This window comes from Gobio gobio (genome assembly GCF_949357685.1).
Source record: "Gobio gobio genome assembly, chromosome: 18".
NCBI lineage: Eukaryota > Metazoa > Chordata > Actinopteri > Cypriniformes > Gobionidae > Gobio > Gobio gobio.
In genome coordinates, this window is record NC_137111.1 from 31,110,786 (window position 1) to 31,123,285 (window position 12,500).

The window sequence follows — 12,500 nt, forward strand, 5'->3', positions numbered from 1 at the left end:
TTTATTTACTTGGACTTTCAATGGCTATATTTAAAATATCTTAATTTGTGTTTCGACGACGTATCGCCTTATGGCCTAGAATTAATTAAGGTGATTAAGGTGAGTGGATGACAATTTTAATTTCTGGGTGAACTCTTTCTTTAACAGTGCAAAGACGTCAAAATCACATCGGTTGCATATTAGCTGTTTACATTCATCTGCTTGTTTTTTTTTTTTTAACAAAAATATGTTGATGGCAATATTGTTCCAAAGTAGCATCTGTCCCTATACCAATGTGTTAAGCAGACTGTGCAACTCATCCAGGCGAGCTTTCAACAGCATTTTCAATTTACCTCACAAACTCCCAGCATGCTGAGGAGTGAGATGGATCCGGAGCTGGCACGTCAGGTGCCTCTTTGTCTTGTCCAACGATTCAAGCATTTTTTTTTCGGTATCTCAACAGCAGGTGAAAATCTAATTATACCAGGATAGCGAGAGGAGGCGAGCTGTTGCCATATTTTAGCAGCTCTTAATTGTGTGCTAAATAATCTGCCTCATGCACTCACTCCCATGTGGAGTCGCACCATGAAAAATATCTGTGTGTCTGAAAAAGTCACGGAAAGATGTTTACTTTGTTTTCCCTCATAAGCTTTCTTAGCACTAGCACGTTGCTCTCCCCATCTTGACGTCTGTCAAAATGACATTTTAACAATAAGGCAAAACAAACAAAAACACGCCGGTGCACATATAACACCTTATCTGGAGACTCTTCTCTCTCACTACGGTAGATGTTTTGTTATTGGAGCGAGGTGATGAATTATTACTCTGGCAACTCAAGGCTTTGGACTCTCAAACTTTCCTTCCTTTTTGTTTTTTTCTTTGTCCGTGCTAAATCCCAGATAAATTCGCTCTCTGAACACTAAGTACTCAGCACGTTGTGTGAACTCGACAGCTTAAAGTTTTGATCTCTGGGGCTTCTGAGGGATCCTGCGACTCTAATTATGTAAAACCCAGCAGTTCTCTTTAGCTCTCTGATGTCCATCACTGTTAACCTCCTCATAGGGTTAATGTGTCAGGTTCGGGGCTCTCTTCCTATTCCCTTCGTGCTGGGTGAGTGTAATTACGACCTGTCTTATGGTGCTACAAATGAGCGCTCTGGGCCTGCCGCCTCTTGGCTCACAGAATAACACACTCCACCTGAAGTGGCGTTGGGAAGTGCACCAGGACGGATGGCCCTTTTTAATGGACCGGCCGCCTGCGAGTGCGCCGACAATCCAGTAGTCGCATCACGCACTGTGTCTCGGATACATGTCAGGCTAATGGAGGTGCTGATTATTTATTTATGGGCATTATTGCTAAATTGCTGATTACATATTTTTCTAGTGTCTAATTTCTTTACATAGTCATTTTTATAGTTGAAGTCTGCGTCGGCCCGCCAGAAAACGGACCTCCCCTTTCCCTCCCACAGCTATTGTAGATAAACATAACCTTGCTCTCCCTAGAGGACCGTAGTTAAATCGTCTGGTTTTTTAAATGTGTCTTGACTTGTATTCACCTGTACCTGTCCACCGAGAATCCATTGTTTAGCTTGTGATTCAATTTATCACATTAATAAACATCATCCTTTCCTAACATGCGATTCCGCAATGAGATTTTTAAAAAATCAATACCATCTGCTGTGTTTATTTAAAACATGACTCTTAACATGAAATAAACGCTCCGATTAAGTCCATCACGACGTGATACTCTGGCCCACTTGCGCTGATGGTCTCTGGATGTTTATGGTTGTCTCTGTGTTCATTATAAAAAAAATGATTCTTTAATCAAGCACAGGCTTTTCCTTTTTGCGTCGCAGTCGAATAAAGACACGTTTGATGGGGCCCAGGAAGAAATCGAAAAAGAATACCGCATTTGAAAAGAGCTGGCAGCTGTTGAGCTTTCATGTCACAGGCTGCCTGCCATTAGACTGAGCAGCAATATTAGATAAGGCCCTGTAGAACATGTTTCTTAAGACAGGCAAAAAGAAACCAGATGTGATGTGGACTGTGAGGACTACAGTGTAGTAAGATGAGCAGAAAACATCAAACATCTTCCCAATCCCTTTGGTATGCTCAATCCTGCAGTGTCTTCATATTAAAATAGATTTATCTAATGTTGAATTGGTGTAATTGAGACACTCTAAATAAAACATCTTGCACTGAGAAAACCCCTTCTAGTTTTTGGTTCAATAACATGCCACTCATTTTTTACTAAACTCAAAAATAAAGAGAGAAAAATAAAGTTTCCTTTTGTTATTAAAATAATATTTTATTATTATCAGGACCCACTAATAATCCCACAAATATATTGCATTATTATACATTTGAGGAGTGCCGTTCCAGCGTATCAAAATGACTATTCCCAAACTGTAAATGGTTAGTTCATCCAAAAATTCTGCATTTACTCACTGTCATGTTGTTTTCACACATAAACTACAGTATATGCGTATCGATGTAAATCTGTTCATCATACAAAGCGTGTCTCTTCAGAAGGCTTGGATTTGGATTGGACCACTCAATTGCGATGCCTTTATGACACTTTGTGGATTCTTTTAAAGGGTAACTAAACCCTAAACCAACTTTTTTTAGTTAATGATCTGTAATAATGGGGCTTTATTAATGCTGTTCATTGATTCGAGTAAATGTTTTGACATTTGAGTATAAAGTGTTTTAATTCTATAAAATATGGTGTAAAACCGCCAAAGTGCTGCCCTCTTAAGGTTGAACGGTGGCTACTGCAGTTGAATTTTCCTATTGGACGTTGTGGTACATCGTGACGTAGGATGGTACCTCCAACGGCTCTCTATCCGCGCCCCTAGCATGAGCTCACCACGCCCTCAGAAATGTTTCCCCCAATCACACGATGAGAACGGCTTCACTCCAGTATGAACTGTCATATTACATGAAGTAAACATTATGAATGAAACTCACTTGACACTTGCTTTAACATTGTATTGAAGAAAATACGGTTAAATAATGCAGTTGTCAGTACACGTCAGGCTTTTCTTGCGATATTATTGCCGCCCGTCATGTGTACAGATAATTTTCATACATGAGACGCGCTTTCAAACCCTGACACGCAAGTGTTTGCCGCGGACGCAGATAGATTAGGTCAGTTCTCTTGCGCGGCTGCTTCACTAGCATCGTCGGCATCGGGAGTTAACGCAGTTTGAGCAGCGGCTCGCATTGATGAGGCTCCGGGTTTGTGTCTGTTACAGACAATCCACCCTCCTCCACTTCAGGTGAAGGTAGGAGAAATGACCGCTCTGTTGCAAAGCTGGCGTCACTCCAGTCATTCTCCATCTTTGCAACTCGCGAGTCTGACAGCTGTCAGTCAATCCGTCACTGCGGGTCTCAGGTGCACACCCTCCGCTCAGCCCCGCCCTCGGTTCATCCCCTCTGTGTCCGCCGGGCTCTGCACACTTTTCCAGCATTTTTTGAAAATTGCCAGTGGGTGGAGTTAAGCTCTGAGCAGGGGTTTAGTTACCCTTTAAGTTTTAGAGGAATGGACTTTAAATGGAGGGACAGAAATCTCTTAGGTTTCATAAAAATATCTTCATTTGTGTTTGGAAGTTAAATGAAAATCTTATAGGTTTGAAATGACATGAGGGTGAGTACACGATGACAGAATTTAAATTCTTGGGTGAATTATACTTTATAAATACAGTAAGCTGAGTCTTGGATAAAACTAACTACATCGTGAATTATACCGTTTACATCAACAATACATATCGTTTTTAGATCACAATATCTTGATATAACAATGTTATATCATTAAAATAAACATTAAAAATGCAATTCATTCAATTGTGATGTAGAGCCTGAGACGGATCAGACACAATTATTTGCAATGTTTATTATTGTTATATTTGGGTTGTCAGGCTATCACCAGACCAAGCTCAATTTAAGATTGAACATAGGTCTGGGGAGTCTGCTATGTATTTTCTACTGCATAAACGAGCATAAATTAAATGACTCTGTACGCAATTCAACCACAAGAGGCGTGATCAACGGGCAACGACCCATCGCTTCTCAATCCGCCATCATGTTAAACCCTCCAATAGCGAGCCAGGTGGATAAGCCAGTCTGTGATTGGTTCCCGCAAAAGTGTAACAGAAGCAGTAGAAATGAATGCACAGGTTTCCAGACTGAGTTGCAGGGCGAAATCAAGTCGCCGGCAGATCAGGCTGGGTTTACCCAGTCTAATAAGTGGGTGGAATAAAGTAAAAATTGACAGTCAGATATACTGTATCATCATGAAGAATATTTTTCTCAATAAAATAAATATTTTTATTCTTGTCATACTTTTTTTAATTGTTTTATCTAATTTCCTTTTGTTAAAATACTGTTACTATTATTTGATCTGCCAAATCAAAATCATGAGGCGCAACCAACATGCAGAAAAATAACACAGCAGGAAATTATAGTGATGAACCCTGCATACCCTAATGACTGTCAAGAAGATCAATAAGTCTCTAATAAACAAATATATATATATATCTCTTATGCAAGACAAGATTTGTTAAAGTTGAACAATGTGGTATAATCTCAATAAAATATGAATATTTATGAATTAATAATAAAAAACTTATTTTTCTTTATCTTGGACACTGGATTCACTCAAAAATAAAGAATTTGTATAAATGTCTGTCTTCTGCGCAAGACATAAGAATAATAAAGAATTGGTTTTGGTAACCAAATATTTTATTGACCATTGACTTCATTTGTATGGAGAGGGAAAAAAAAACATTCCTCAAAGTGTCTTCCTTTGTGTTTTCCAAAAGTCAGTCAAACAGGTTTGGAATGACATATGGGAGAGTAAATGAAGACAATTTTTTTTATTTTTGGTTGAACTATCCCTTTAATGATAATAAACACTTTTACTGGGACAAATATTTGTTACTAGATTCAATTGGTTGATTTAAATCAGCTGGTCACCAACCAGACTCCACTATGTTTCTTTTGGTGGATGACAATCAGACACTCCACCAGGGAAGTGAGGCAGCAGTGTATTACTCGTTTAAGATGGCTGCTGTGATAGCCAGGTGTCAGGTCAGTGCAATCTGCTCCGAGCAGGCCATGTATTGATCCCTCACGCGAGACTCTTACAGAGATAAATCCTGCGTATGACATGTGAAAGGGGGAAGATTCTCATCTCAAGGGCTCGCTCTAGTACGGGGAAGTTCAAGCTGGCCTGCACCGAGCCAGCAGCAGCAGGCTTCCCTTTCTCTGAGCACATGGGCTTGAGAGGGCTGTTTAGCATGCAGATTTAATAGAGAATGCTAAACACGGCCCTTTGAAGGGCTTTAATAAACTGGACCAGATGTCTTGTGAGCACTAGGGCCGTGTCTGCTGCCGCCGAATGGACTCGTCTGGATACATGCATTTCCATGTGACGGACAGCAGTAATTCATAAATGATACATTGGGCATTAAGGCCTCTTTGAGTGACAAGTGACCTTTCATGTTGAGATTGTGCTTTTTATTTAGAAGGATATCTAGAGAATTGCGAAACTTTTGAAAGGGGGAGGACAGTGCGGCAGGCTCTGGCACTCTCAAAAAAGTTCCTCCTCAGAAATCTGTGAAGTGGTAGTGCCGATGGAGTCGGGTTCAGGGAGGAAAGAGAGCGGCACATCCATTAAAGCAGCTTCCCTCTGGCCATCTCTCCAACTTCAAACACACCAACATTAAAGTTCCAATAATGCAGTGGGCTGATTCTCCCAAACGATGCTCGCACATCATAGCGGAGGTGTGCTAATGACGGGGGTAATGCTGAGAGACGTACACACGGATGGTCCATTACCTCTGCACAGACAGCAGCTAAAGCTACCCAGGATGCTGTTGGGCTTGAGCCAGTATAACCACCATAATGTTTGTTTTCAAAGTCATTTTATTTCTTACTAAGTCAAGCTATGTTTACAGCTATATATAAGCCATCAGCAGAGTGTGTTGGTTAATTTGGATTTTTGTTGTCAATTTGGTTGATCAGTTGAGTGTTTATTCACCATCACAATACTGTGGCAGTCATTTTATTCAAGATCCTATTTTATTGGTTACATTATAATTACATAATATTACATGATAATTGTATATTAATTATATAAAATATAAATATATAAAACCATATTTAAATATACATTTTTATACTTTGTATGTATTATATTTTATATTTTTTGTATTTAAATATACCCTCTTTAATTTAATATCATATTTTGTTATAATATTAAATTAGATATATTATATATTTAATATAACTTAATATTAGTTGTATTATTTTTAATTGTGTATGTATGTGTGTGTGTATATATATATATATATATATATATATATATATATATATATATATATATATATATATATATATATATATATATATATATATATATAATATTATATATATACACACACCTGTTGCAATAATCAACATATCGATATATCGCACAATATATGTCCATGACCTCAATAATTTTTTGTGATCCAATATATCGGCCATTATGTTTACATGATAATGAATGTCACCAACATTTTACTCGACTGTGCTATCATGTATGTTTTCCGTGGTTCTCGGGCAGTTCCTTCATACACAGAGCGGTTATCGACAGGTGTAAAAAAAGGCGCCATTTGAGGCGTTATAGTGTTTTCCTGACAACTACTGACAGTTTGGAAGAATAAGCCCAACTGGACTCGATTTCAAAGCAGCAATGATGAGTGTTAAGGCCGTTTCACAAGGGAAAATGTTTATTTACTATTTATTCAATTTTTTTATTTAGGATAATATTTTTTACCCTTAATTTCCATGATCTAAAGGTTGTCATTTGAAAGTGTGTAGGTCTACTTGCATGATTATGCTGTTATATTAGGATTATATATTCAGTGGCATAAAATAGTGTTAAAATGACAATAATATTGTTCATCGCAACTATTTCTGGTACGATATATCGCGAAACAAAAAGTAGTTATCTTGATATATATATATATATATATATATATATATATATATATATATATATATATATATATATATATATATATATATATATATATATATATATATATATATATATATATATATATATATATATATATATATATATATATATATACACACACACTTTTATCTACATGCTGTATTTTAAATGATGACATCTGTAATCATTGATGATAGCGGATGGATGTTTTGTAATGCACAATATGCCCACATGTGTCTGATGACAGAACAAGCCTCTCAGATTCCCTGTGTGAATGGTGTAATAGCTGACACAGTCACACTGAACACATGAAGGTCACTTCTCTCCACTCTCAGCTACAAAAGCCTCATCTGTTTTAATGCAGTGCTCTGAGCGTTAGTAAGAGCCAGCGCTCCCCTAGCAGTGCACCCTCTCTCGTTCACACACTCTCTCTATTGTGTTTCTCTCTCTATTTTCTATTTTCTCCCTCTCCTTGTCCTCCTATCCTCCTTAATCTCACCTGGACTGTATCTCTGAATTATTCTCTCTGTGCAAGAAGAACTAAATCGAAGGAACAGGCCCAGTGTAGGGTTTCAGGTTTAAACGTGAAGGTGTTGCCTTACCAGCTCTGTATTCATTCACACAATGAACTGAGGAGCCTCTCTTGTTTCTCGGTAAGAAGAGTCCAGACAAGACCTTTGTTTTCCACTTCATCAGATGCAAGCATGTTTTTTTTTTTTTTTTACTCCTGTCCTCCTGGAACAAAAGCTGGAGAGCAGCCATAACATTGGGCTCAAATGGCTCTCTTAGACCATCCTATGCAAGCAAAGGGAAAATCACACCATGTTTTCACATTGCTTCTCTGGGAACATTATACACATCAAATTTATACATAATTTTTATATTTCAAATGTGGTGTGATCATGTTTTTTTGGACATGGTACCATGTTAATACCACATGGGTTTTTATCACTATTATGTTTTGGTGCTGGTCATTTTTTTGGACTATAGTAGCCTATATCCAGTAGCCTCATGATATTCCCATCTGGTCCTATGCCACAGTATTCATTTTAAGTTTATATTTTTTTTATTTATTATTATTAATAGTATTATTTGTTTTATTTTGTGTGTATTTTTTCTTTTCTTTTATAAATATAGGACTTCGACAGTTTGTTTTTGGCTTCTCTTGTTGTTGTTGTTACTTATTATATATATTAATAATATATATCTTGAAGTATCAATGTATTACAATCTGACACTATCATTATGCCAAGGTACTGCCACAGTACTCAGACTTTTAATTTTGCTATGGTATGCATCTCAAAGTATCTTAGTCTTATCTGATACTATCTCTACACATGGGTACAGCTGCGGTACCTTTTATTTTATTTGTAAAATATAAATAAAAGACCTTTTAATGTCTTTATAACATAATTACTATAGTTTGTTTAAAACAAAGTTCACAAAAAGTGTTGTATGCATATTTGTTATGTTTGCTCAGAGAGAGCCCTCAGCATAAGCATAAATGAGATGTATAAGTGCTCCTCAGAGAGCCGTGTGACCTTGCCGTTGTTCCTGTGTGAGGTGGTGGGCCAAGGTGCCCTTTGTTGTATTGGATTGTCTCTTTGAACTCTACTTGCACTCTGATGGAAACTCCAGCACAATTATGGACTCCATTTGTCATCATTCATTCTCATCTCCTAAAACCTTAATCCTATTTGTGCCTCATCATACTCTCCATTATATTAAGCTTAGCCTTGTTTACTCCACTTCAGGATCATGTATTTTTCTTTATGTTGTGTTGTAATGCTGATATTTGCTTATGCAGAAGCTCAAAAAAGCCCACTATCATATGTGTTTAATGATTTTTTTGTTGCACATTCCTAGTAATGAAACGAAACTCTGTGATAAACCATCTGAGATGCCCTAGTCTCAAAAACTGCACAGGTTTTAACTATCATTTTTGTCTTATTCTGAAGGGGTTCTTCCTGACTGTTTCCTTGGAGTCGATCCTGAAGGTAGCCAAACACGCTTCTGAAAACAACAAGATCTTCTGCTTGAATTTGTCTGCTCCGTTTATCTGTGAGTTCTTCAAGGATGCCCTGCTGAAGGTTATGCCCTATGTGGACATCCTTTTTGGCAACGAGACGGTGAGTATTTGTATGTGGACTCACATGGCATGGAAGTATTTATGAAAGAATGTAGTTCCCCTTATCAGCCCATGTCATCATATAACACTCAGTTTTTGCTGTGTACTTGATGTGGTCAGTTCCCTGAGACAGGTCAAATGAGAAGAGATTGCACATATGGATAGACATGCATTTATTTATTTTATTATTTATTTATTTTATTTTTGGGGGAGATTATACATAGAGAATATACGTAGAATAGTCTCACCTCAAATGCATTGTCATCCAGCACTGACTGTACTCATTGTGAGAGTAACACCACTCAGACAGCCTGCAGACTGGGCCATAAACAGCCTCTTACCCCCGCGTTTGAGACTAATGTTCTGAGTCATCGTGGTCTCAGGTTCACGCTCTGTTCTATATGTGAGGTTGGGACGTGTTACAGACTGGCAGTGTAGGTTTTTTTGTGTTTGATTTGTGCTGAGAGTCAGACCTGTCAAGACCTGGGTGGGTGGTATGACCAAAAACTGGTGTGAATAATTTTATTTCACGATAATTGTATTGGTGTATTTAACTTGATATAGTTGTTTTTTCACATAGATGTTTTTTTTGTTTGTAAGAAACTAATATATTTATTTAGCAAGAACCCATTAAAGCTAGGGTAGGCAATTTTGGAAAAGCTATAAAGCTAGTTGATTAGGTGGAAGTGTGGCTGGGACCTTGATCACAAAATTATTTTTTACAATAAATTAGAGATTTTTTTAAATAATACAAATGCAAATCTGACTGGACCACAGTTTTGAGTGGTAGTGTACATAAGTTACTTTCTTAATTGATTGACCCCCCCCACACACACACACACACACACAAATAATAATATCAATACAGCTTCATGTTATGTAGCTAAAACTAATGACACCAAAAGAAACTCTGCACACAATTAAAATGCACAAAATTAATTAATGTGGCAACTCTCTGTATTCCAATTGGATGAATCACGTTCAAAACTGTTCTAAAATAGCCAATACACTGTTCACACACCAGCTGAATATATTAACGTGGGAAGTTGTAACATTACACTTACGTTTCTCATTTTTAGGCATGTTTAACATTGTATTTTCACGTTTCTTTGTTGTTTAATGTTTAAATTACATAAGCAGCCCTGCCCAGTGATAGCAGCATAAATACGTCTACCGCGATATAAAAAAATCTTGACCAATTTCTAGTGTTGCATGTTATATATCCTCAACACTTCTCAAACTAATGCTGGTCAGATTCAGATTCTCTTTACCCAAACTATTAATAGAGCTGCTGTAGGTCCTCTTAAACTGACAGCCACAGTTTAGCTTTATCTCAGGCTAATTAAATAGTGTATATGCGGTGAGTAGCTGCAGTCTTTGTTGGTCTGTATTAATGCGTGTTAGTCTTTATGTATGCCTAGCTCTCTGTTGGTTGGTATGAAGTGTTTTGGCAGCTGGAGCTTGTCTGAATGCGTGTGTGTGGGCGGGATCTAACGCAGACAGGCAGGCCTTTATCTGTGCTGACAGGGTAGGCGCAGCGAGAGACGTCCAGGCCCTGCACCAGCCTCACGCCCCCTTAACTGGCACACACCAAGTGTGTAATATCCAGGGAACGGCGTTGGTCTAATTGAGTCCTTCCCTGCTCCCCTCCTGCCTGCTTGCATGACATGAACCAGAGAAAGTGAAACATTTCAGGAAATGTAATGGCCTCCAGTTAATTAAGTGAGAGAGCCGTGCAGTAAGAGCCAAAACCAGATGGCGCTGAATTTATGCTCGCCGAAATCGATGCACACAGCGGCGCGTACACAAACACATGCGTAATCTCGAACAATTTGCCCTCCATTTGCCACATACATGATAAAATTCAACAATGTGAATTGTCTGTGTCATTACAGATGAATTTGTTGAGCAGAAGGCTCAGACAATGTAGATAAATGGCATGATTAATTGGAACAGAATGAATAACCCTGACTGATGTTGTATAAGCAGTGATTAACTCGCGCTCAGAGCTCAGATTGTTTTAAATAACAGGGGAGTTAAAGCCATGATTGCTGGGAGGTTACGAAATGATTGAAATCGCTCCACTGCTGCCTATGGGAGAGAGAGAGAGAAAGAGAATCAAGAAAGGAGGAAGACAAGAACTTGGAGGAGTTGACTTATTGTGAAGATCTACCCAAAGGCCTTCTGCCTAGCGCCGTCTTTTGAATAATGTTATCCATGTCTCAAAGGACACACAAGGAAATTGGAGGCTTTTGACTTGCCCCAGAATAAATGATTTTGGACTTTGCATCAGAAGCCTTCTTGTTTGCCTGTGTGTGGCGTGTTAATGATTTTTTTTAAATGGTTAGACAAATTGGTCCTCCAATTTGATTGGCTGAGCGGCGTTCCAAGAGAACTGATGTTCGGCGAACCGCACTGGGATGTTTTTCTGTTTGCATCATTTCCTATGTCATTGTTTGCATGTTGTTTTTGGCTTCATTTGGAATTATTTTCAATTGGGGTATAGCGGTACCATATCAGATATTGGATAATATAAGATGTTTTTTAATTTTTATTAACAGGATCAAACAATATTGGATATTTGATTGATATTTCTACCATTTTTACATTTCTTTTACTTTTGCAGTCATCATGCTTACTTAAAATTAACACTAATAATTAATTAATAACACTGTGTTTAAATGTAATCTTTAGCCTCAAAATATACATTTTTCACACTCTACACATATTTGATTTTAGTTGTTAGTATTTTTATTTAATTTTTTATTTTATTGATTATCATGATTAGTGTTTAATTTTTATTGCCATGCTTTTTTTTTTTTTTTTTACAAAACAACTATAGAATTTGAATATCTGCCATTTTATTGGTTACCAGGCAGATTTTTAATATCGGTGCATCCCTAATTTCCATTGGCTGCAAAAACAAACTGCCAACATTGCATCTAAAATGCAAGTTACTCAATATCAACTTTTTTTTTTTATTGGACTGTTGTATTAATTAGATCAGCAGATATTTTTGATTAAATCATTTGGCTATTGTGATCCTAAAAATAAAACTGCAGCAACTAACTCATTTTACCATATTAAAGAAAAGTAAATCCATTTCACAGATCCTCTGCCATAACTAGGGCAGAAAGTGCAGATAACATCCATATTCTGTCTGGGCCTAATTATGACTCTGTCTAGCGCTCAACATCTAGACTTATCCGTTGACAGTAACCACTGTGCTTGCTTCGTGGAAGGATACGTGAGTGTTTGCATAACTACAGTGATATTTTCTTGTGCTCGAGTGTGTGTCCTCCCCCGCTGATTGCGTGTAGGTGACGGACAGTTCATGCAGGAAGCCTGAGGCAATGAGGGATATGCCTGACATTGGACCCCCCCATCT

The 12,500-nt window shown here is 37.7% G+C and overlaps 1 protein-coding gene across 5 annotated transcripts in view; it reads left to right on the plus strand.

The window, feature by feature from the left end:
- The window catches only part of adka (adenosine kinase a), a 172,450-nt gene that overhangs the window by 125,113 nt on the left and 34,837 nt on the right, over nt 1–12,500 (plus strand). For all 5 annotated transcript variants that reach the window (XM_079843425.1, XM_079843423.1, XM_079843427.1 and 2 more), the window contains one exon: nt 8,943–9,113. In XM_079843425.1, the coding sequence (XP_079699551.1) occupies nt 8,943–9,113 (171 nt within the window). The remainder of the gene's footprint in view (nt 1–8,942; nt 9,114–12,500) is intronic.